The sequence below is a fragment of the Eubalaena glacialis genome, chromosome X (genome assembly GCF_028564815.1).
Source record: "Eubalaena glacialis isolate mEubGla1 chromosome X, mEubGla1.1.hap2.+ XY, whole genome shotgun sequence".
NCBI classification, from domain to species: Eukaryota; Metazoa; Chordata; class Mammalia; order Artiodactyla; family Balaenidae; genus Eubalaena; species Eubalaena glacialis.
Window position 1 is genome coordinate 133,249,268 of NC_083736.1, and position 27,197 is coordinate 133,276,464.

Here is a 27,197-nt window from a genome sequence, read left to right on the forward strand (position 1 = left end):
AGGATGTGTTGAAGTTACTGCACAATGGAGGGGATGGTGAGAAGGAAGGGAGCGCACAAAATCTGTTGCTTTTGCAAAATTGTCATCGAAAGGATAGCCAGAACATAAATGATACTGTTTTGGCTTCAAAAGGGTAAGCAGGTGTCTTCGAAGTCCCAAATGAGCTGTGTACAAGCTTGTACAAACAAGTGCAGAATCAGGCCTGTTTGTTATTCACACAAACAGAGTTGAAACCATCTGAATTCCACAGTTCCCAGAATTCACATGGTGCACAATGGTCCATAATGAGCAGCACCTGTGCTTACCTCAATTACCAGACAGTTTTGAACAACGGCAGAAAGGGCTTACTAGAATTTTTTTTTCAATAATAGATTTCGTTATGTCTTTCATAATTGGATTCAAAAGCTCAAAATTTCATTTTGCAACTTGTTCATAAAATGTGTATGAAAAAGTCTGGCATTTATTCAAAGGAAATAGTCTATGAAGGAAAAATTGCAAAACAGCCAACCGCTGGTAACTAAAGCAGCCAAATTATAGTCCAAGCACTTGGCAGATACACCATCTTTTTATTATTTCAGTAATTGAATTTCTGTTAAAGCGTGGAGCATAATTTAACATGAGGAATTTATTTATAATACAATAGTGTTTCAGTAATAAATGCATTATTATTGTCACTTTTAATGGAGTCTTATGTATTCCCTCTGAGACTATGCGGCAGACTTGAAGACAGCCACTGCACCAGTGCTGTTTGTAGACAATTGAATTAATTGGAGACACGGTCATTAACTCGACCTGAATACCTCTGATTGCTTCTGTAAATAAGGTTAGAGAGCAAATGGCTAATCTTCGTTGTCATTATAGATTCCTCTTACATTTTCACACTGCCTTGTATATTAAGATCATTTTGCTAAGCAGCTTTTCAGACTCTCCTCATATTTACAGTATTATCTTGCGTGGCACATAACCATAATTGTATCAGACTTATATTACATTCTCCATATCTTTATAAAACATGATACTCGTAAAGAACCTGTGTTGAAGCACAACTCATAAAAACCATCAGACCAATAAATGAATAAACCACAGTGTATAAACCATCATATTAAAGGAAAGTAAAATCACAGAGCAAAAGTGGCTTTGGTCTCCTCTTGCAGATCCGTATACAATTTGGAAACACGATTAACACAGGATGGGCTCCCAAAGATGCAATCTCTAAAGAAAAAGCACAGCAAAGGAAGCATTGATTAAAATCTCTTCATGTTTCAGTTGACGCCATGCCCTTTCTTGCCCTTCTCTAACGGCATTTATAACATGCAAATTACAGGAGGTTGGGTTCTTTCTGCCTGCTCATTCTAGATTGGAGTTAACTGAGAACTATTTGAAATATAAATCTTAAAAACTTTTAAATATTTGACTTGTTCTTTTGCATATCAGTATCCTGTTATAGGCAGACAAGATATTTAGAGGGGATTGGGGGAAAAATTCTTCCGTTCTAATGACTCAAATAATTCAAAAACATATACTGGAAACATTTCTATAAGTGAACTTCGTCAAGTCCCTTTGTAATACAATTCAGAGATAAAGGACCATTAAAAATGGACAGTATTATGAATATTGAGTCTTCTACAAGTAAGATGCCAGAAAGAGAGGAGGAGGAGGAGGAGGAGGGGAAAGAAGAAAGAGGAAAAAAAAGTAATGCTATGCTTTGTTATTTTTCCTGACAAGATTTTTTAAAATTACTGAAAATATCAAAGATGTCATCAATACTAGATCTGTACTGGTTCATTTATACTGCTAGAAGAGTAGGTTGGTTCTACATAAACCATAGCTCCAAACCAGGAATTTATCATTGTCCTGTGACCAACTGGAAGCCTATCAGTTTTTTCCCCAGCTTCACTGAGCTATGATGGACAAATAAAAATTGTACACGTTTAAGGTGCACAATGTGATGTTTGAATATACACGTACATTGTGAAATGATTAGCACAATCAAGCTAACAAACACATCTGTCACCTCATGTAATTACCCTTTTTTTGCTGTGCAAACGCTTGCGATCTACTCTCTTGGCAAATTCCAAGTATACAATACAGTATTATGAACTAGAGTCACCATGCTACACATTAGGTCTCCAGAACTTATTCATCTTATAACTGAAGGTTTGTACCTTTTGACCAATTTTTCCCCCACCTCCCAGCCCCTGGAAACTACCATTCTACGCTCTGTTACTATGAATCGGATTTTTTTCTTTAGATTCCACGTATAAGTGAGAATATGTAGTATTTTTGTTTGTGTCTGGTTTATTTCACTTGGATAATATCCTCCAGGTTCATCCATGTTATTGCAAGTGGCAGGATTTCCTTCTTTTTTAAGGCTGCATAATATTTCTTTCCTATAGATGATAGATAGATAGATAGACAGATAAATAGGTAGATAGACAGATACCACATTTTCTTTAACCATTCATCTGTCAATGACCACTTCAGTTGTTTCCATATACTGGAAGCATATCAATTTTCATGAGTTTCATGGCTAACTGAAAGAGAGTTGACATTTACCTTGAGTATTTAATGAGTCATGTTCAACGGATAGAAAAATAACCACCATTTCAGTTCTTTTAGACTTTTTGCCTTTATACATTCTTATTTCTGCAACTAACTTTCGCGTATATGATGAGAACTTGAGTAACATTTGACTCTCATACATGTAAATGTACATTTGTGTGTGCTGTCAAAACATGGCTAGAACCCAAATGAGCGTTAATGTAAACATTGACCAACAACAATATCTTCTTTATTCAATGACTTAATGTCCAATGTGTACCACTGAAGTCAACATTTCTGTTCTTAGCCAGCTAGTAGCAACATTATTTTTAAAATTTAAAATCAATATTGTGCACCTCATTTGAGGAATGGTACTTCTCTCAATAGTGTTTTACTTCGTAGGCAACCATCTTAATTGATGCTGAAATTATTTTACTTCTCTTGGTATTAGCCATCTTGGATTTTAGCCAATAGATGCATCTACTCAGTCACATGCACATGTGCACATACACTCACAGGCATGTACACGCACTCACACATGGACGCACGCGTTCTCTATCATTCAAATACCTTGAATTTAGGCGTAGTTGTCTGAAATACGTAGTGGAATATAATTGTACTCAAAGAGAACATTTTTAGCGTGTAACCTTTCTGGAAAATACTTCCCCACCAATTTTTTGCCCAAGTTTCCAACCGACAGAGTAATGTACCTCGGTCTTGTCATGATGAAGCTAGAGTAGTGTAGGCTGGTGGAAAGTGCATGGGAATTTGCGACATTGATAACATCAGGCTAGAAAACACATCTCACTAACAGTACACGTCTCATGTGGTTTGCAAGTGAGCGTATTTTTCTTGTTTGGGACATTTAAAATCCCCACCCCACCCGCAAGATGTGAATGCCTTTCTTCACCATAATTCCTAAGATGTACATTTGTTTGGGCTTAGCTGATGGGCACCCTGTATAACTGTGACTTGCTATTGACATACTCTCAGGATAGGCAGATTCCCAGGTTTTCAGATGACCACAAATGTAATTTGCTTAACTTCGGAAGGGATTTTTAATTGTCTGTTTGTTTAATCCTTTTTATTCAAAATTCTGCCTTCTTTGGAATTTCTAAATGTCCCAAATTCCTCTGCATGACAAATTCCTCCACATGACAGATTCCTCTTAATGACAAAACCAAACACCCCGACCTTGTTATTACTTGCCTGTTTGTCATTATCACAGATCCTGCAAGTTCTTGGAGAAATGCCTAGGTTTGTTGCCATTTCTTTCTAGATCAGCTTTTAAGCGGCTCTGTGTTCGTTTGTAATGCGGGATTGCCATTCTCGTTGCTACTGATCTAGATTCGAGTGTAAGGCCTGCCATTCCACATACAGGAGTCAATGTTGAATGAGGCTGGCTGTACTTAGCTATCTTACTACTGGTGGCCATGATCAGCCTTTTCCTCTTGACGTCAAAAGCATGTTGGGCTCAAGATCAAAGGAGCTCCCCAAGTATGAGGAAAGTGTGGTCCCCTCTTCTTCTCTCATTTACACTTGAGCTCCTTTCATTTAGCCTTGATGAGAAGGGAGACTGTTAGCTGGAAGGCAAGATTTTCAGGCAGATAGCATTACAGGATTAAAGATCCAGTATTTCCTTTGCTGTCATTCAAAATAACAGGCGTAGGAAATTCTGTTTAAAATAGCTGGGCTTTTGACTTAGAGGGCTTCTGTATAGAAGACTTAAGATGTCAGCTTTAAATATGACATTGATAGTCTTAGGCAAAGAATGGGAGTGAATTCTTGTAGAATCTGTCTTTTTTTTTTGCCTTGCCTGTTTATTAATGGTCTTTGTGATTTATTGTGAATGCTGGGGAGGATTTTCAGGCCCACTTATCATGGGAAGGGAACACTTTCTTGTTCTTAATGTGAGTGTGTCGTAATTAGCAATGCATGTGGGCTAGGAGATTTAGTTCTGTCTTTTGTGAAAGTCCTTCAACCTCAAATTTAATCCCAAATTGATTGAATACTTTCTCTTCCATGAGGAAATTAATTATGCCACTAGAAAAATCATCAACTAGAAAGGGAGTTAATATCAGGCACAGTGTAGACCGGGCTGGTTAATGTATCAAAATGATATGACGAGGGTAGCTCATGTTTCACACAAATCGAAATAATGGAATCATCATTTTAATTAAAAATGGGAAAGTCTGTGTATAGATGGCATTCATTTTCAGTAAGAGCCACACCGTTTATTTCTTATGTTCATGCATGTACATTGCACCCTGTGACCCATGGACAGCTGTTGCTCAAGATACCAATTACATTAAAACTGTCCATCCAAATATGTTACGTTTTGTCAGTAGAACTGAAGCTGAAGAAAGAGTCAGGCACTGTGACGGGCCAACAGCCATCCAACCAGTTGAAAGGTTACAAATCCATCATCAGACAACCTATTTGCTTAATTATGTTCATCAAATGAACGTCTGACTCAGGATGTTTTGGGGTTGGGTAGGCTGGCCCAAGTAGGACTTCTGTTGAGAGTCGGCAGTACATAGACATTTCATAGTTAAGTATTGTTCTTTACCAGGTGACCTTGTTTGTGCTGATTTTCTGTTCATTGTGAGGCCATTTGGAGTGTGTTTTCATAATAAGAAGATTATATACAAGTTATCGTGCCAGCGATACAGAAAGTGACGGTACAGTCTGGCCCCTGCCATCAAGGAATTTACAGTGTAGGTGAGCAGGCAGAAGGTTAGCACAGTGTCATAATTCGAGAATAATGAAGTGATAAACTGTGATGAAGTTAGTGAAAAGAAATCAGAACAGGGAAGTAGTATCTGGGAGAATTAAAGTCATGGAGAAGACCTCAGGTTATTGGAATTTGAGCTTAAAAGATAAAGATTTAAGGAAGCAGAAGAGAAGGAAAAAGTGTCATTCTAGACCGAAAAAACAGGGTAAGCAAAGGCATGGGAAGAGAGGGAAGTAAAGACTGGCCCTAAAGTAGAGGGGTAATGGAAAAAGATCTCTGAAAATCCTGTAGAAAAAAACTGCATCTCTCTGTGAGGAAGTCATGGTAAATTCTGAAACCAAGAGATCTCGTGCCGTATATGGTCACTGGGGCCAAGTACAAAATAACTCAAGGCTTCTAGTCTAATACAGAGCGAGGCCGAGGAAAGGAAGAACATCTGATTTGCAACAGGGAGTGGGCAGGACAGGGGCTGTTGGTAGCAATTAAGAAAGCAGTTTCACGGAATTGGGTCATTTGTAGAGACCTGGATGGATCTAGAGACTGTCATACAGAGTGAAGGAAGTCAGAGAGAGAAAAACAAATATCGTATGTTAACGCATATATGTGGAACCTAGAGAAATGGTACACATGAACCGGTTTGCAGGGCAGAAGTAGAGACACAGATGTAGAGAACAAACGTATGGACACCAAGGGGGGAAAGCGGCGGGGGTGGTGGTGTGATGAATTGGGAGATTGGGATTGACATGTGTACACTGATGGGGATAAACTGGATGACTAATAAGAAAAATAAATAAATAATAATTTTTAAAAACTGAATTGGAAAGGATTAACAGTGGAAAAGAATAAGTTGGGGTTGGGACCGTATGAGGTCATAGTTAGAAGGAAGCAGGTACTATGAGGGAAGAGAAGCTATAAGGTAGAGAAAAAATAATAGAAAGAATAAGTGTGTTGGTGATGTCAGGCACCAACACATGCAGAATAGCCGAGTCACATTTCTGGAGCACAAGAGTGGTCCCTCCTGCTGCCGTTGGTCCCAGGTCTGGTTTGCACGCAACCCCAGTTCCTGGAGGCCTGAATGTACAATGACTTCTGTTCTTGGTTTTTCTTATTGCACCACGTACCTCCTGACATTAAACTTCCCATTAGACAAAGTACCTGCAAGACACACACACACACACACACACACACACACACACACACACACAAACATACACCACCAAAAAAAAAAAAAAAGAAAGCAGTTTCAGTAGGCCCAAGAGTTACAAAGCCTGATTACTGGGCCTATAGAAGTTTGTAGCGGTGAGGAAGTGAAACCATCCTGTGTTGACCACATCTTTAGGAAGTGTCACGGTGGAGGACAGTCAGCAACTGTTTCTTGAAGGGGAACCTGCAGCCTGGTCTCACCCAGAAGGGCTGTCTGAGCAGCTTCCGCCCCTCATGGCTCTGTGTTAACGTTACTGCCTCTTCCTCGTGTTAGGGTTAGACACTGCAGTATTGCAAGGTGCAATTTTTACCATTCACTTAGGTATTCTAATGCTTTTATTTATATTTCAGGCATAATTATGAAGGCACATTCAGTAAGGAAACTGTATAGGTTTTAGTTTAGAAATTGTGTATATGACTTGGAATGCCATTCATTGGATGCCCTGTCATCCCATATACAGGAATTTTATTTTGTAGGTATGACTTTTATAACTTAAAAGCTTTTCATTGAAAAGCGCACCTATCAATATTCATAAGTATATGAAGTACCATTGGAGGAACCATAAGAAACTGATAACAGTGGAAAACGTTGGAAAATTGGGTGACGTGACAGTAGAGGGGCAGAAGATGTACTTTTCATTGTATCCCTTACTGTAGCTTTTGAATTCAGTACCATGTTCATTACCTGTTTAAAGACAAATACAATATTTGAAGAAACACAATGACGTGAAACATAAAGGACATTTAAATTTCCCCTATTTCATCTTTACAAACTACTACTCTGTGTGGAAAGAGTTATCAGCTGTAAACTGGAAATCTTTTCCTCTAGCCTCCGTGAGTTTTGTCATTCTCAGGAGTCAAATGCAACAGGCTTTTCTTAGCCTAAGGGGCGGATTGCCTTCAGTGTTTTGAACACTGAATTCTTGCAATCCATCTCATTAGGTCACTTGAAGAAAACATTTGGGATTAATTCTGTGTTCCTGTTGCTTTTTGGTATGATTACAGGGTGGATTTTGTAGTGGATCCTGGATTCTTTTCCTTTCCTCAAGCTAGACTTGCAGTTTAAGAAAGCGTCCCAGTAGCCTGGTGAAACCCACCACCACTCACTCCGCCTCAGAGCCCAGCCGCGTGTCATGGCTAAGAGGTCCTGGAGCATCATGGGTAAAGTGGGAGGATACCTGTTCCATCTCTCCCCCGACCCCCGCCCAGTGTTCTTGTAGCAATCACGTGAGGTCATGGGAGTGAAAATACTGGAACATTATCAAGTGCTCTGCACTTAAAAAGTATTTGGTCTTGTTGCTCCAATGATGACGATCTCCTATTGGAACCATAGTCGGTGGGTGCACCCGGGAACAATTCGCCTAGAGATCTTACAGAGAAGACCTCTATATGGCTTTACTCTAGGGTGTCTTAAGCGCACCAAACATTGTACAGAGTGTGTGTGTGGTTGATAAAGCCTCTGGCCTTAGAAGCTCACCCTCCAAATCAGGTGTCTCTGATACATCAGGTAACAAATCAGACATGAAGGGGGGCAGACATTACTGATAAGGAGATTGGCGTTGGGAGACAGCAAAGAAGAAATGTAGTCTAGGGAGAGATTGGAAGAGGGATGCCCACTTTTCCAGTCGAGAGGCAGCTCTGAGCATGATGGGTGACAGAAAGAGGTCCTCAAGCAAGGGAAAAGGCAGAGGCTTGTGCTGACGGCTCTGAGCCTATCAGCAGCCTGTTTTGTACTCTCCTAGGGAACTCAGGCTGCCCATGGCTGGGGCTCTCCTGACGGGGAGTTGGGCCCCATCTCCAGACCAGTCCTATAGACACAATGGCAAGATTCCTGCAGGGGAGCAGCCTCTGGGTTTAAGTCACCCAGTCAAAGTCATCCACTGCTCCCCCTAGGATTTGTGACTGATGGAATTCTTTATGGGAACGCTTTGACCTTGTTATGGATTCCTGACATCCGGCCCTCTCTGGGTTCCTTATGAATGTGAGCTGCCAACCGTTCATTCTCTGCTTTGCTGGAGACGGGGTCACGGGAGTCGGAGTTCTGTCCACTTGCTTACCTTCATTCTCCCCCTTGCCCCCATTTTAAAAAGTAGACTTTAAAGGCAAAACGGACAAAAATACTTGGCTGTATACAATTTTTTTCACCTGTTTACCTGTTTGTTGAAACAGTTCTGACCGATAGCAGAAAAGTCACTGTGGCTTTTAATTATTTCCAGAAAAAATTTGAATACCGGTTTATTCTCCCTAATGCAAATTGTGATGTTCTCAAGACGTAAATGGCCCATTAGCCACCATTGACCAGCCTTGCTGGCAACACGCTGGCACCCTCCGTAGCGCCACCTCACTTCATACTGCAGTGAGGCGGGATCCAGACGCCTTGGTTTTTTCCATTCCTTTGAAACTGCATGTTGAAGTTTGCCCCCTAGTATCCTTAAAACTATTTTTCAACTTGATATTGTTTGGTGCTAAGTCTCGGTATTCTCAGCTGTAAAATGGGAGTATTAAGAGTGCCTGACTTACGGGACTATTGTGAGGATTAAAAAAGAAGATTCAGGGAAGGTGCTGAACCTGGTTCCTGGTGCACCTCGCATGCTCCATCTCTATTAGCCATTTTGAATCATGCTCAACGTCCCAGCCGTGACCATGGATGCAGTCTAATACCACCCTGACCCTTGGCGGTGATAGTGGCAAGCTGCCTTAGACCCTCGTGGTGATCCATGGGGCACGTTTGGAGAAAAGAATTATGCATTTAGTCAACTACCAGTGCAGGCAGGTAGCCTCAGGAAAGTTGTAAGCTGAAGCGGGTGCTTATCAGAAGGAATCGGATAAAACCTCTTCAGGAATAATTGCCCAAAGAAAGCTTCAACTTGACCAGGTTAGATTCAAAATGACATAAGGCAGTCAACTTTCTTTGTTGCTAAAGGAATACAGAATAATTATGGAAAAATAAAATCCACAGTTGATCTCAAAACTGTGTCTTAGGCATTAGTTTCCAGTTCACCAACTTATTTTTTTTTTTCCCAGCAGTTTATATCTGAATAGCCTCTGTAGCCTTGGTCCTCTCAGTGTGGTTCACTGACCAGGAGCATCTGTAGCGCCTGGGAATGCAGAACTCAGAACCCATTCCAGGCCTACCTAATTAGAATCTGCATGTTCCAAAGATGTCCAGGTGATTCGTAAGCACATCAAAGTTGAGAAGTACTGGTTAACAGAGTTCTCTCACCTCAATTTCTTGACTCAGTCCTCTTAAAGCCTATGTGATGTATTACCCCATTTTACAGATGAGGAAACTGAAAACCTTCCGTTAAGTGCTTAGCCTAAGGTCACACAAAAATAAAGTATCCAAGCATGCTCCTCTCACTGTACTAAAACTACCTCTTTAAAATCAGTAGGGGAAATGTAGCTGTTTAGATATGTGAAATAGACTGAAAATGGGAGAAAGGGCACAGGCAGGAAAAGATGACAAGGGCCTGGGTCTGGTCAGTCCACCAAAAGGGTAGCCAAGCTGTGATGGATTGTGAGTCAAATGTAACTCTGAAAAGCCATTGCCAAAATCACTCAACATTATGGCCTCAGAAAAGAAGTAAGATGCCACGTAAGTTAAGATAAATAGAACTAACTGCTGGTGATCCAAAAATGTGAGGAGCCATTCATTTCGAGTTTTCATGAAAGTTCCAAATGGTCAACTTGCAGCTTCTTGGGAAGATATAACCTCTTTGATTGCCCATTGCTGTGGCAGTAATCTACTAGAGCCTTCCTGACACCAAGCTCTGGCTCCCAGAGACCCTGGGATGACACTGGGGCCACCTAGATGATCCAGAACCATCTCCCCATCTCAAGATCCTGAATTTATTCATATCTGCAAAACTCGTTTTTCCACATGAGGTACCATATTCACAGGTTCCAGGGATTACGATTTGGACATCTTTGGGGGAGTCATTATTTCACCAACCACATATCTCTTCAGTCAGTCAGGGCTTTAAACTATGTCATATACGGTAACTTGCCCATTAAACTATGTCATATACGGTAACTTGCCCATGAAGATGAACGTGAGTGGATAGGTGTGCATCTCCTTCTTATGCTTTGCAAATAAATTGAGCAGACTCCATTTCAAACACCAGAATCAGACAAAAGGACAAAATCCCAGTGTACACACGCATTGGACAAAGATTATCTCCTCGGAGCCATGCCAGGGTGTAGCCCGAATTACAAGTGGATGGCTATTCACTATCTGCTCGTCAGTGGCACCAGTGCATGAACACAGAACATACTTGATTCTGAGTTGCTTGTGATAATATTGGGATATGCAGTCTTTTATTTTCAAACTGTGCTCAGGGGCCATCCCAGGGCGGAGAAAAAGCTGCTGGGGACTTCCTCCCCTACATTCTGCCCCATCCCTTGTTTCCACCAGAGCAACTGTGTTTTTATCTGTCTTATGTATTATGCTTCTGCCTACACTTTCTATTGGACAGTTGGGCTAAATGGATTTTCTGGGGGAGGGTTGGGGTAGATTTCAAAACTACTGACTCAGACCAAAATGGATTCCTCCCATCCCCGGGCTGGAATAGGCTCAGGGCTCAGAGTGTCTGCCTCTAGGGGCCTAGTATGGTGAGGCACATAGATTGTTCCAGTTTTGGAACCCAGAGTTCAGAGAGGAAAAGGAGGAAGAGAAGAAAGATCAGCTATAAATGTTGATTCCTTTGCCCCAGGGCCATCCCTTTACAACTTAATGATGGAATCAAGTACAGAAGCATTTCAAATTATCTGGTAGACAGACATTTGATCTCTATAAAACCGGAAAAGGGTCATGTTGATGAAATTCGTACAAGTCTCAACTAAAGACGAGGGTTTAACAACATCCTTGATAGACTCCCCCATCAAGCATCTCATGCTACGTCTCTTTGGCAAGGTCTGGGCCTTGTGAAATATGCTGCCAAGATCAATACCCTGGGGACTTGCTTGTCGAATCCTTCCCATATATGTTTCCCACTACAAAGTCATTACCCCTTCTGGAACCTTTCCTTTCTGATGCCCACACAGCTTGATTGAGCAGAATGGCCAATTCATCATCCCTGTTTATCTCCTGAGAGAGGAATTTACAGTTAAATTAGGATTCGAGTCAGATAGCACTGATGCAGATGTTTGGTTTTCCGGAGACCGTTAATCTGAATTAGTGAAAAGTCTGATTTATGAAGTAGCCGTACAGAAAGGCAGCTGTAATCCTCTGAGGTTCATACAGGAGCTCTGTGACTGTGTTGCCAAGAGTAGGTCATTTCAGACCTGCCTTAAGGAGCAGATTGGATTGGGCAAAGGTCTCCTCACACATTTTCTCTAAGGTCCAAACCATCTCCCTTAAAATCCCCTATGCACTTTCATTTCATGAGGATCATGATCTCTGAGTTGGAAGACACCTTAAAGATCATCCAACTCCTCTGTGGATCAATAATAGGAATCTTTATTGCCGGCTATCTGGTCACCTAAGGGTATCAAGCTCACTGGCCTACAAAGCAGTGGCTTCTTTCTGTGGCCAGCTGTAGATTTTTAAGTCTTTTCTGATGTTGAAGTGAGATCTTTCCTGGCTAGATCTCTAATTCATTGGTCCTAATTTTACCTTGGAAGACTCTCAGAACTAGCCCACTCCCTTTCCCATAGGACAGACCTTCCGGTTTTTGAAGACTGTCATCACATGAACCGCCCTCCTCCCTGCCCCAGAGTCTCCTCTAGGCAAAGTAGTCCTAGTTCTTTCATATGGCTTCTGGACTGTCTATCTAATGGTGTCACATACATATTGAGCCCTTGACTGCACAAGAGGCCTGGTCAGTATAAGCATAGATAGACTGTCATGTCTAGAGATTAAGGTGCCTGAACTACCTCTTAAAACCCATCTTTTACATGATTACTCCCATTCTTGAAGTAATAGAATCACAGACAGAAATAGGATTCCGTGGAACTGACCTATACTTCCAACAAGAATCCAATCTCTGTCCCAGCTAAAAGCACTGGCGTTTATGCAACCTTAACCAAGCCAAGAAGACAACTGCAGAATTTATATGGGGAGGGAACTCCACAAACTATGTGGAATCACATAATTATTTCACAGGTAGAAAACATCTTTCAAAAATGGGAATATTTGAAATTAAATATAGAAAAGTTTGACAGTCAAAACCATCATAATAATACTTTTGTGCATATTATGTAAATATAATTAAGCAATTAATTTTAATTTTGGTTTAGGTATATGGCAATGGAACATTTAAGAACTTAAATTTTACCATAAAAAAAAACACACAAAAAAACCCCATCTTTTCCCCCTAGTACTCTCAAGCTTCCACACTAGGGCCAATGCTGTCTGCAGAAGGCATCTTAAAGACCTCCCAAACTTCTCTCCCACTGGCCTGCCCTTTGATCCCCTTCTCTAGCCCTGGATTTCCCCACTAGGGTCATTGACTTGCTAAGGCAGCTTCTTTGCCCTCAGTCTGGCCCGTGACCATGAAGACCTACTAAATGGGATTAGGATTAAAATGAGGCTTCGCTCCACTCAGTACAGACTGCTCACCCCGATGAACACAGTGGCAAAATCTGATCTTTGAAAAGGTTGAGCAGTTCACTTTGAAGTTGTTCACAAACGTGGGTCCTTTGAGAAGTTTTATTACATTCGGGGTGAAGTCACAGAGTACACTTGTAATATTTACAGACTATGGAGTAGGTAGTTTAATATATTAAATGTTAATGATTTTTAGTATCACCTATTATCTTTGTTGTAACCACTAGCATTCTTTTTAAAAGCAATTTATTAAAATATGAAAGTAAATGGTGCATAGGAAATAATTCTAATGCAGTTGGGGGATGAAGAATGTGGAAATTGCACATTCGTCCTTCATCTCCTAGGCGGAATCAAGTATTGCGTGGGCTAGCATCCCTCATAGCCACTTTAATATACATTTGAAAAATAAACTAGCGACATATGAAAATAAATGTAGCAGAAGTGGGAATTTAACTAGCTGAACAGCTAACGGGTTTCCCTCCCACCAATGCTGGCTCTTCCCTGTTTCCAACTGTGAACTGCTCGGAGAAAGGAATTCTTTCTCATAAAGATGTTGAAGTCCTTCACCCCCCAATCTGAGTTCTCATGGTGTCCTCTTTGAATTCAAGTCCACCGTCCCGCTCATCCCCAAGTATTTCTGTCCATCAGTGTGAGCATGAAAAGTTGATGTACCTCTCCCCGTTCTTTCTATACTTGTTTACCCTAAGTGGTCATTGTCAACGTTGACTGGCCGTGGGATCTTCCCGAGAACACAGCAATAGGTGTAGCTGTAGGAAGACTTAGAGAAAATAATTTCAGTTCTCATTTCACTGGATCTCAGTCAAGGTTACTCTTAGGTTTCAAATCATCTTTATTTCGTATCTGCGTCTATACATCGATATTTACTTATATTTACAGTCAATTTTTCATATGTGGGTTCTGTCCACACCTACAATCTCTTAATCACAATTCTGAAATTCAAAAAGTTTTGAGAACTATTATTTTCAGACAGACTCATTTGATGACAAAACCTGACCTAAACTGATGTGCACGTATTAATTTCAAGTCTTGATTTATTTTTCTCATTGTGACTGTTGACTGCAGTAATATTAATGAGTTTTATTAAAGGGTGCTGCCCAGATCCCACTGGGGGGTATTATAGATATGGTATAGCTGCCATATGACTTTTTTAATTTAAAAAATGTGAATATCAAAATTCATCTCCCTTCCAAAGGCTTTGGATAAGGAACACCTGTATACAAACACATACACACACAAACCAGAAATTAAGGTATAGATAGGAAAGAAAAGTAGGAAACAGCCTTTTCACGTGAAAATCATAAACATGGGAGTACAAGTTAGATCTTAACTCTCAATCCACCAGGCAATAGTCTGAGTATTTCTGCTGCTGTGTGCTGTATCTGAAACTTTACTTGGGGGGAATTGAGGCCAAGCAAGCATAGCCTCTGGATTAGTTGCACTTAAAGCTGTTCCCTCCGTCTTTATTTAGTAACCAAAGACAAAAACAATTGATTAGATTTAGAGGGTACTTTGCATAAATATGCAAGGGTACTTTATGCATAAATACTAAAAAGGAATGCAGGGAAAAGAGGCACTCTGAGCTGTATGTAGATCCCTGGCTCCACTGTCTCTCTGTCTCTCTCTCTCTCACACACACACACACACACACACACACACACACACACACACACACTTTCCCAGGGGATACAGTCCCCTATTTCTTCTGCCTCCCCTAATCTCTTGGTGTATTTGGCAGACGAATGTACTTGCAGATAGCATTTACTTAGCAGATAGCATTTTTAAATGAGCTTCGGCTATATGAAAGAAAAGAGCTACCTGGGAGATTAAAGGGGCCGTCTTCAGGGACACGAGGCACACGTAATGCAAAGGCTCTGCTCATTGGATGGTGACGGACGAGACACCCATGCTGGTTTGAAAGGGATCCTATGCCTTCCCAGGCAGCAGCCGAGCGTGGCTCCAGCTCAGCGGGCAAGAGCTGTAAGGTTGACAACTAGGCTCCAGTGAGGGTGCGGGGTCGGGGCAGGCAAGGAGTAATGGTCTCAGGCAGAGGGGGGCCTTAGAGTCCGTCTCTGTCCAGTTTGAAGGTGGAGCCACAGGACCAGGTGCCCTCCAGGGCCAGGACTGGGTTTTCCAGGGAGAGCCGGGAAAGGAGCTGGGGGTCTGAGAGGGAGTGAGGTGTGGACGGCCAGCCAGGCAGATAGGAGGACCAGCCCAGCACAGCAGCGAATATGCTCTGGCCCTCAGCCCATCCCTGTCCGTGATTAAACTTGTCTCCAAAGAGGGGCCTGGGCTGATGAGACAGAGATGGACAAGACCCCTCCCCCTCCCTCGAATTTACAGCCCCATTTTGGAGTGAAAGCAGAGCAAAAGTAGTCCAAAGAGACGATGCACAGAAGGACAGAAAGGCTATGACATACCCCAGAGTGCCACGAGGCAGCTGAGGTTGATTTGTTACGGGGCACAGAGGGCAAGCGATTAGTAAGGAAGAGTGCGGATTATCAATAAAGACAGAGTGGCAAGTGGTGTCAGTGTCCCAATGCTTTGCTTGGTCAGCTTTACAGATTTAAAATCAGTCATTAGACATGGTTGGTCCTTTATGATCATACCTCCTGGTAAGAGTTTTAAGAAGGGTTTACAGAAATCCTGCTGGAGGAGGCGGAGAAGTGCATCCTATCATCCCCTAATTCACATGGTCAGCTCTGCTCACCTTGGGGCCGGGCGCTGGACACCTGGCCGCGAATATCTTTACACAGCCCTGCCCTTTGAGGGACCTGAGAGGCCACGGTCCCAGTCTCACTTCTCTGTCTACTGATAGCTATGAGGCTGAGGCAAGCCCTCCCACTTCTGTGAACCTCAGTCTCCCATGATGAAAGCGAGGATTCAACTCGCCCCTTCTTGCTGAGAGGACAATACTGTGCATATAGCTAAGATCAGAGCCCCTTGACAGACCTGTGGGTCACTCACGGGGCCTCCTGAGCCTCACGTTTCCCACCTGTGAAATGGGATGGCAAGCTCCACTCACCTGCCCCTCACAAATCATCAGCCTTTATGCTGACCTGGGCTCTTTTCCAGCTGGTCTGAGACCGAGTGGTGTCATTTTCCTTTCAGCCCGCTCTTGGCCACGCCTCAGCCCACACCTGCAGCACCAGCCAGCGGGGGATCCGGCAGCTCCAGTGACTCTGAGAGCAGCTCAGAGTCAGACTCAGACACTGAAAGCAGCACCACTGACAGTGAAGCCAACGAGGCGCCGCGCGTGGCCACGCCAGAGGTGGGTGACGGGCCGGGGCCCCAGCCACAGCTTACCTGCCCCGAGGCAGCACCTCCGACCTGCACACACACAACAATACAACAATCACAGTATTCCAGCACGATGAGGGCTTCAGCACAGTATACATGTCAGAAAAGTACTCAGGTGTTTGATAGCATTTTTTTTCTTCTAACACACGTACTCGCGTGGTCTCTAACAGACATTACTTTGCCGTGTGACTGATTTGCTGTGTGACTCACTCAGCTACTCTGAGCCTTGAGCCTCCCCATTACTATTACACTGGACTAGTAATCACTGGGCTCGCAGCTTCACTTTCCAGAGAATCAGCAAAGCCAGTCCAGACCCGCTTCTAGCTCTGGGGACACCACCCCTTCCTCTAGGTTGAAGTGATGAAAGTCACTCGGCAAGTAAGACCCAAGAAGCGTGATGGTTGAAAGGTCACAGGTATTTTTTTTTAATTTCAATTAATATTCTTCAAGTGTACTCGATGGTAATTCATGAAAACATTTCACACAGCCCCACAAAATACCAGAATTATAATTTTGAGTTAAAAACCCTGTCCTTCCCCTCTCATCCTCTCTGAGTGCCAGCCTCTCAGTTCCCCTGAGCCTGCACCTCGTACAGCAAGCAGATCCCTCCATGGCTCTGGACACACTTGTTTGTCAATAATCAGAAAAGAATAACAGAAGAAGATGCCATAGTAACATTACTGCTGATCATAATAGCTCACACTTCTTGAATGTAGATCACACGCCGGGCACCGTGAGAAGCTCGTGACTTGGATTTTCTCCTTTCATCCTCATAACAGCTCTATGGGGTCCTTGCTATTATTATCCCATTTTACAGATGAGAGAATAAGGTTCTGAGAGGGTAAGAAAGAACTTTCCCAAGATCTCACGGGCAAGACTGAAACCAGGGTCTGTGTGCTACCAGAGCTGGGGCCCTTAACCTCGTGCTCTGCTAACGACAGTAGCAGCTGTTCCGATTGCCTCGACCCTCACCTGCCATTGCTCTGTGCGGGTTGGAATCACGGCTACTCAGAGTCTTTTGAATTCTGTCACCCTATATTGGCTGGTGCCATAAGCCTCAGCTGATGCCTTTCAAAAAAGAGGAGTTCTAATAAAAATGACGGCTCTTTTAGTTCAACAGGCAGAATTCAGACTTGGGAATCAGGCACCCGAATTGTACGCATCATTTCCATGGCTTAACGGCGGACGCTAATGTCTGCATGCATGTCCCCATAAATTGGGTGTTGCCCATACACCGAGGAAAGTGCAGTGGTTTTTTTGGAAGTCAAATCTTTTCATCCTTCAGTGAAAATACAAAAGGCCTCTTCTTTTCGCCGTGAATTACAGCATCGTATAGGAGGCCCTGGCAGTTTGGCAGAGAGAAAGCCTTTCCTTTTGAGTTACACTTGAGGCACGCTTACATTTCTTTTCAGGACCAGAGATCACTACCTCGGCCTCCTGGTAAGAGGTTGAGTAATGAGTCCCACCAAAGGACTTTGGGAACCAGATTCCCTCCCAGGCCTCCCTGCCCACTCTCTGGAAAAACTCTCTGTGAATAATTCCTTCCTTGCTGGCCAAAGTAGGGGATAGTTTCAGAAGAGCAGTGGAACATAGTTTAAATAAGTAGATTGGAGCCGGTTTGTGGAGTATTTGGCTAACTAGGGAACGTGATGAATGTGAATTCCATGTATGTTTCTAAATGTGTGAATGGTCACTGAACAGCCCAAGCTTTTATCACCCAACAGTCAGTGCACTGAGGGTCCTCCTGACTTCTTCCCAAAGGTGAAATTCATTCTTCCCGCTGTTTCCCAATCTGCAGCCTGAGCCGCCCTCCACCAACAAGTGGCAGCTGGACAAATGGCTTAACAAAGTGACATCTCAGAACAAGTCGTTTATTTGCGGCCAAAATGAAACACCCATGGAGACGATTTCTGTACCTCCTCCAATCATACAGCCAATGGAAGTCCAGGTCAAGGTGAAGGCAAACCCCAGCCAGGTCCTGGCTGAACCCAAAGAGAGGCCTCTCCTCAGTCTCATCAGGGAGAAAGCCCGTCCACGGCCCACCCCGAAAATTCCAGAAACAAAGGCTCTGAAGCATAAATTGTCGACAACTCTCGAGACAGCACCTCAAAGGACAATTGGGAAAAAACAGCCCAAGAGGGTCGAGAAGAACCCCGGCATTGAGGAATTTACCTGGCCCAAACCAAATATCACCAGCAGCACTCCCAAAGAAAAGGAAAGCATGGAGCTTCCTGACCCCCCGAGAGGCCGCAACAAGGCCACCGCCCACAAGCCGGTCCCTAGGAAAGAACCGAGGCCCAGCATCCCCTTGGCTGCCGAGAAGAAGAAGTACCGAGGGCCTGGCAAGATCGTGCCGAAGTCCCGGGAATTCATTGAAACCGATTCGTCTACGTCTGATTCCAACACAGATCAGGAAGAGACCCTGCAGATCAAAGTCCTGCCTCCTTGCGTGGCTCCTGGGGGCAACACTGCCAAGTCCAAGGACACCTGCGGGGCCAGCCTGACCCTCAGCACCTTGAGCAGCAGCAGCGGCAGCAACCCGCCCGTCCCGACGGAGGAGCCTGCTTTTTCGCCCATCCCTGTCACGCAAACCGAGCTTCTGTCTCCTCTCCGAGATCACGAGAATCTGAAAAATCTCTGGGTGAAGATTGACCTCGACCTACTGTCTCGAGTGCCCGGCCGCAACTCACTGCAAGCGGCGCCGGCCAAGCCAGACCACAAGGAGACAGCGTCAAAGCCCAGGCGGCAGGCAGCTGCCGCGGCTGCGGATAAACCCGCCCCCAAGGGCAAGCGTAAGCACAAGGTAAGCCGTCAGGTGTGGCCTGCCACGTGAGCGCGAGCAGCGGCTGTCTGTGAGCTACTTGGGTCTTGAGTCTCCTTTTCCAGCAGGCTGGTGGCAGTGGATTGCAGTCTTTGGGGAAGGCAACAGTGCTTTCCGTGGGAAATGCGGTATCTGACATGACCAGGGAGGAAGTGTTAGGGATAATCAAGGTCTGACAACCAATGTCAAGAGTATCCAATATGGCACGTGATGTGTAGCAATGAAGAATATGAAGAGGCTCCTTCCCCAGGCAGCCAGTCCCCCAGGTTGGCTCCTTAAGCTGTTCCTGCTTCCCAGATTCATGGGTCATTATTCTGTAGTCCCCCACCCCACCAGCAGCAGCAGGGCACCAAGGACTCCTAAGGTCAACGTGCATCCTCTAGGCCTTGTTAATTTCTCCATACAAACATCAGGATCCCTGCAACCCAGTTATATTTTGATTATCCTGGCTCCTACTAGACACGCGTTCTGTCCAACCTGCTTGGCCCCCTGACCTGTGTGGTCGGCTTGACTCGTGAAAATCTCACCTGCAAGACATTAGGGTTGGATGCCAGGGCTACAGATACAATCAGAAGGTGAAACCCAGAATGGCCTCTTCCATTTCACGTACATCTGGGGAAGTGAGTTTGTGTCCAGTAAGTTCGTTGTGTTGCATCTCTGGATCTCACAGTAGTCTTTTAGTGTAACATCATCTCATGGTGATATTTGAGTAATATTATTTTGAATGGCTGCCATGGGGAATCCTGCAAGGGTGATTTAAGTCATCATTCAGCTTTAGAGAGTCACAGACGGTTTTCTCTCTGAGCTGTGCACCAACTTATTCAATGAGAGTATTCCAAAATAGGGACCAAAGTCTGGTCCAAATAGGAGGACCAAAAAGTCTGATAGGGCAAGGGACCTTGCCCTGTCACTGTCTCCCTGCTCTTAGTGATGACAGCAGTAAAACCAGGAGTTAAAGTGTACCTTCAGAACCAGTACATGAAGGTCCAAAGGTGTGCCTTGCATATGGTTACTTTCCTTGCATATTTTTGGTTGTAGAAGTGACCTTTATATGTTACCCTAAACCCCCAGGGTGCTTGGACAGGATCTATGTCGTGTTAGAATTGCAGTGTTCGTTAGTTTCTAAACTACTCATTTGTGGAGGCATTGTTGCTGGGAGAAGTGTCTGAAAAGTATAGATTCTCTTTACTTTTGGTATGAGATCCCTGTGCCACCCGATCAGAGGCTCACATCAGAGCTTCACCCTCTCAGATGCCAGCTTCTTGGTTGGAGTAGGCGAGGCAAGACTGATCGCTTTTCTGTCTGATCAAAGGTGCACTTTTAACTCCCCTGCCTAATCTAGGACTTAATATAGAAGCCAGCTGTCTCCCTTGCTCATTGTTTTTAAATGTCTGCATGTGCCGTGGATTTCAGACTCTGTGTATTTTTTCTTCCTGTTAAAGCCAACAGAAGTTGCGGAGAAAATCCCTGAGAAGAAGCAACGCCTGGAGGAGGCGGCCACCATCTGCCTGCTACCACCTTGCATCTCACCAGCTCCCCCCCAGAAGCCTCCCAGCACTAAAGAGTGAGTTTGCCCTGGGCTGTATGATACTTTGCTTGTTCAGACTCTTAAGAAATCCCAAATGAACCCTTGGCCGGGGGCAGGGGGTCCTGTCCCAGAGGAATGTTAGGTAAGAAACAGGAGTCTCTCAGTCCTGTCCTGACAGCTGTCTCTGACCACCAGTCTAACAAGGGTGGGATAACGGGTGACACTCAGGCTGCCAGATTTGGGGTGACTCCTTGAGCTTTTTAGCAACATTTCTTTATTCCAACTCAGATTGAGGACCAAAATCGGCGAAAGTGAACTTTTAGCACTGAGTGAAGGGTCAGAGGAAGTAAATGAATTTCAAAGGGGCAGCTTCAAGAGACACCTGTCCCTTGAGCCAAGTCACCTCCTTCTGGGCAGTTTCCAGTTCTGATGGTGATAAATAAAAAGGTTTCCCTGGAAAGCAACCCCTTGGCCTCAACAGGATGGCTCAGCTGCCGCTTCCTCTTTGGTGTCATTTCTCAACGCTAATGTGAAGCTAGAGGGCTAGCAGCTCCATGCTGAACTCCTCAGAGGCCAAGGGGAGGCCAGAGACATGAGCTGTCTGGGAGTGCCCCCCAACCCCAGGCAGTCCTGTGCTGGGAAAAGCCGGCTAGGGATGGACGCGTTAATGCCGATCAGCTGGCACCTCTTCTCCCATCTCCCTCTTTGCAGAAGGTGCCAGAGTCAGGCAGGAGGCCTCCTTGTTCTGTCCTCGCTCGCACGACCCCAGCCTTCCCTACCAAACATTGTGATGGAGTCCCTCTGTCTTATACATATCATTTCCCTAACAATCGTGTCAGCTACTGGAACCATTCCGTCTGGATTATTGCCATAAATTCATTCAAAATTAGAGATTACTTCCATCAAAGACCAGTTTTGGAGCCTATTAGCAGCCCAGAGCAGAGAGGCAATATGGCTAACTGCTGCTAACAATTGATTTCACAGATTACCGTTTAATATCAGTGATAGGGCATCAATCTGCCACAGATAAGATGTTGGAAATAAGTTATCAGCTTACATTTGTTTGGATCCTTGTTGTTTAGAGATGAAAGGTAGGAAAAGACCAATGACCGCTAGATCCGCTCAGTATAATAAGGAGATTTGACCCTAGGCTGCCCGTCTCCCTGTGGACCCGAAGCTCATTGTGACAGGCATCTGTGTTCCCTGGCATAATTTGATCGGAAATATCCCTTCACATACTTGGAGTTCTCAGAATTAGTAACTCTTCCAGTGGAGCAAACCAACCTTTTTTACCCCAGGGTGGGCCAGGCATGTGGGGAAACAGACTTCTTTCCCAGCGGTCAAACACTGTCATTCCAGGGCCCTCCTACTTTCCAAGGAGGAAGGGCTAAAGTGGTGTCCCTGTAGTGGCAGTACGGCCCCAGTTCCCAGATTCTATCTATTCGGGCCGGGCCACCTGAGGGCACAAGGCAGAGCCAGGGAGCTGTGGGGCATTGCCACACCATCAGTCCCCATTGCGAGCCTCCTTCAGCGACCCAGTGATCTGTCACTGGTCCCCATTTCATGGAAGAGAGATGATCAAATATTAAATCAATGTCTAATAATTCAAATTCGTTCTCATAAAATGGTGTTTTACCTCATGGTCCTTACGATCTTTCTGCTTTTGTAGTAGTTTGGAGAGCAGTGATTACCTAGCATTTATCATTCAGGAAGGGCCTGGATCGGGTTCTTAACACTCGTCCAGCAAATCCATGTCTGCGGGAAAATCTCGGGAGGTGAGGGAGAAGGAAGCAGGACAGACCTCTCGGAGGTCTTCTCCTGGAAGCCCTCTCCTCAAGCTTTGTCTGCTCCTTTGTGCTTTGTTGACCCTTCAGACTAAATCCTTGGAAATTTCTATAAGACAACATTCACTTTTCTCAATGAATATTCTAAACCTAGCAAAGGATGCCACACCAGACTATGACAGCTGGAGTTGCCCATCGTCCACCAGAAGGGCCCTGATGAGTTCCTTGCCCCTTCTTTGGAGCTTGAACCATCAGAAGGGCCTCTGAGGCATTAAATGGGGGACTCTCTTGCCTGCTGTCCTCCTATACAAGAGCCAGAGCCTATACAAGCGGTGCCCTTATCGTAAGAAGCCATAATGGTGAAAGAGTGGTCTCTAGAAAATGCTCCCTGGGTGTCTTTCACCCAGGAAGTCATTAAAGGCCACATGGTTCCAGGTCACTATCATACATATGGAAAGGGGGCCAGATGACTGTGCCCATTGCACTGAATGTACTGTACTGGGAATGATGTGCTGTGTACAATGGCAGATGGGGAGGCCTAGCACAACGATAGTTGCCAATGGCAAATGGACTGCCTGTAGGGAACAGCTTTTCCCCTTGCAGCCCACCCTCTTCTCCGGCAGCTCAGGTAGTGCGGGAGTGGTCATAGGTAAGGAACCCGGTCACTCCTATAGATGCCACAGCAATGCTTGACTCCTTTCTATGTAAGTTCCCCAAAGTCCGATTCCTCTGTAACGATTATACTCAGTGTGGGCTGATGTTGGTGGAGCCTCCTCGTGGACATGCATCCTAATCCATATTTTCACCATTATTTTCATCAGGCATCACCACTATCTTAAAATGATTCTTCATGCCCAAGCAATTTAAAAAATCCATTGGCAAATATTTTGTAATTAATTTTAATCCATTAAGGTAATGGCAGAAACAGTGAATTTTCTGAAAATTCGGCTGCCTGACAAAAATTGACATAGGACCTCATTTATGAAACAGAAGATGACAAATATTATTACAAATGGCAAATTTGGGCAGCAGAAGTGGAACGAGGGGACTGCATTGACTTCTACCATTTCAGGAAATCAAACCACTTGAGTGCTTGTTCATCTTTGATTTGTTGCTTTGAGATATTGTAAATCTATATTTCTAGACACTGACTGAAATTGACCAAGAGGAAAACATAAATTCTTGTTGACTTAATTTGCTGTTGAAAATTGTAGTCAATAATCATGAAAAGTAAATGGCTGCACAGTACAATATTAGTTGTCTAAGAAAAGATTAAAATTCAAGTAATCTTCATTGATTAGTCGAAGACAGTAACTAAAATAAAAATCCATGGCCCAATTACCATGTTAAGCAGCTAGCATAAGGTTTTAGTTGTTCTGTTTTATTTGAAGTCTCAGTCTATTTGATGATGCCCACTTAATGGGCAGATAAATCAGTTTGAAAGCACAGGAGCACTTCTAGGACTGCAGATGTCTTATGGAAAGATGACAAAATATTTTTCAAATGGACTTTTGTAAACCGGAGTACATCAGTACTCCAGTATAACAACTTAAGGTCAGGGGCTCATTATGCCTTGGGTAGAACAGTTGGAACATACAATTTGCAATGTAACCCAAAAGTATTTAGTGCATTATTTATTTCTGTGTAATGTATAAGCATAGTATTTCTTAAGAAAGTATCCTTCCACTAATTGTTTATTGTACCGTTTATTGTGTGACTATGCAGTTAAGTCGTAGGGCAGAATAAGTAGGAACCATCCTAAAAAATGATGGGATTAAAGTCTGCGTTGGATTTTCCATAAAAATCTACTTAACAGTAATCTTAAAAGGTTACAAATATCACACTGGGGCAACACTCCATTAGACATTTCCGTTTATCATGGAGTTCTGTTTCAAAGACCCGTGTTTATTCTTAGATACATATGGTTGCATTTATCTATAACTCAGTCTATAGGGAGGGCTCCCTCTCTATAGATATCTATGTCTCTATGCATTTTTATGTTATACTCTTCACCACAAGTAAAGGACCATCAACCAACATATTACTTTAGCTGAAAGTACCAGCATCATGGGAAAGATCAGAATAAAGAGAGACAAAATTTTCTGACACCCTATACTTTTTGTTTACACAGAAATAATTCATCCAGGAGAGCAAACAGAAGAAAAGAAGAAAAGCTGTTTCCCCCTCCACTTTCCCCGCTGCCAGAGGATCCTCCACGCCGCAGGAACATCAGCGGCAATAATGGTCCCTTCAGTCAAGACAAGACCATCCCTATGATTGGACAGATCACCTCGACCAAACCTAAGAGGAGCGAAGGCAAATTCTGTGCTACTTTCAAAGGGATATCTGTAAATGTAAGCATCTTAGAAGAAATCTTATCATTGTCAGGTGGAAACAAGTTGACCCAGCTTATCTAACTGAACTCAAGATGAATTTTTCATTCCAGTCTTACTTCTCCGAACAGATTATTATGCAGACATTCAGGGCCTTGGACGTCCTTTGGTCCAATCCCTTCATATCTTGGGGGTGGGGGACACTTCCACAATACTGACCACAGCATCTGGCACATGGGAGGCACTGATCATTTACTGAAAGGGAGAGAACAAATGGACGGAATTGCCCAAGGTCATGGAACTGGGGCCGGGACTCCAAGTTACATCTTTCCACCACCCAGCTTAGCAGGTGTGAATTGTGTTTTAAAATAGTGACTCAAAAGGATGGAGTTTAAAAGGTGAATCTGTTGCTAAAATCACACAATTGTGGTTCTCTAAGCCAAACTAAAGGATTATCCCATCCTTTCGATTTTCTGCACTGCTGCTCGATTAGCATAAATAATTGAGAAGTTGTATCACTTTTCACATCTATACACAATGTCTTTTTATCTGCCCCAGGTATAGGTACCTGAACCGTGAAAACCATGAGCGATAGTGTCGCTAGTGAATATTAATGGCAAATGTACCTGCCTTTTTGGGTAAATGCACGTATGCGGAGGTACAGCATCCATATGCATCTGATCTCCTTTAAGTGTAGTATAAAAAACAAATGTGTGAAAATGAATGAGTTTTCAAATGTCTAGCGCCAACCTGGTGGCCCCTGAACCAAAAGCGCCCATTTAACAACACTTCATGAAAAGCCACGAGGCCTCTGAGCTTTAAGGACCACAATTTAAAGTCCTCCATCATCTGAGATGACTAGATGACATACATATCTAGGTAAATTTTATTGGTGACATAAAGAAATTGCTCTATTACAAAGTTGTCATTTTCCAAATGAAATTTGTATGTGTGTGTGCCTACATTATATTTGCATTCACATTTAAAGATGCTGACTTATAATGTTAGGAATGAAACTGTCTATTCTAAACAGTAATTACGCTATCAATCCTATTTTTCATACTGAATGTAATTAATGTTATAAACTCCAACGGAGGCTTTCTTCTACTGCAAGCTTTTGGAGGGCATGCGCCATATCTAGACAATTCTCTTCATATAGCGCCTAGTACATGGTCACAAATAATTAGATGCTTAATACGGATGTTATTACAACAATGATAATAAGAGGATCCTGCAAAGGCGTTTTCACAAGAGCTGAAAACTACTGGGGAAACCTGATAAATATGATTACATTTTCACCTAGAAATGGATCATTCTTCTTAAGGAAATCACCGGGGTCCCCATGATGGATTGAGTTCCTGTTGCCTCTTCTTTGGCCATTCGTTTTTTCTATTAATGGCTTGAAATCTGAGAGACTTTGTGGAAGTTAAGAGACTTGCTTGACATATAGTGCCAACACTGCGGCAAATCTGTTCTGTGACCTTGGGCAAATTATGAAACCTCTTTGAGTCCATGAAATGAGTAAATTTGACTAGATGATCTAGACAGGTTCTTCCAGCTCCAAAAGCGTTTTCCATTTTCTGCTCTCAGAGTCTTCTCTGTCCCATGTATGCACGAAGTCCTGTTTGTTGACTGAATGGATGAGTGAGGGTCAACAGAGGACGTGTTTATATGACTTACATGATCATGGCTGAACGCAGCCGTTTCCAGTCAGATGTGCCAGGGCCGACATCACCTCCATGTGTGTGGTGGACGTGGCGTTTCAGGGTTCTTGTCACCTGTCTTGGCCTTAGAGACACGTGGCTCTCTCTGGGGCTGACTCAGCTGTTTGGTCTGGGTCATCTGGCTTTGGCGGTAGAAGCGTGGAGCTGGCTTAGGAGTTCAGAAGCCTCTGAGTTTTTTATGTGTTTGGGTTGAATAAAATCCGTGATGAACTTTAAACGATTTTCTCCGTATCCACCATAACCATTTTTAGATGTGCAGTCTCTCAGCACAGTTACCGCAGTGAGCTCTTGACGGTAAGAATTTTTGATAATCGGAAGGTCCAGGATGAAGTGGAAAAGATAAGACTTTCATGGATATAAGAAATGTTCACATTTGACTTTTCGCTGTAAAGTGACCCTTTTGATTAAGGCAGGCAGGCCTGTGTTCAGCAAATCACTGAGTACACTGGGCGGTGGGGGAGTGTCATAAATCAGAGACGGCCCCAGCGCTGAAAGGGCTCCCAGTCTAAGGTGAGCAATGAGACATGTGCTCAATAAACTCGGATACGAAATAGCTGCTGATTGGTGTCTTAGGGGAGGGCTTGAGACACGCCCTTCCCATCTTTAAAGGGACCAAAAAGGTTTAAAGCACTTCTGGCCATATACATGAGGCAGTTTTCCTGGG

At 43.6% G+C, this 27,197-nt stretch overlaps 1 protein-coding gene across 1 annotated transcript in view; it reads left to right on the forward strand.

Moving 5' to 3' along the window:
* AFF2 (ALF transcription elongation factor 2) overlaps positions 1–27,197 on the forward strand; it is a 335,919-nt gene that overhangs the window by 284,084 nt on the left and 24,638 nt on the right. Inside the window, exons 10-13 of the mRNA XM_061178238.1 lie at positions 16,155–16,314; positions 18,142–19,146; positions 20,607–20,728; positions 24,608–24,830. Of these exons, the coding sequence (XP_061034221.1) occupies positions 16,155–16,314; positions 18,142–19,146; positions 20,607–20,728; positions 24,608–24,830 (1,510 nt within the window). The remainder of the gene's footprint in view (positions 1–16,154; positions 16,315–18,141; positions 19,147–20,606; positions 20,729–24,607; positions 24,831–27,197) is intronic.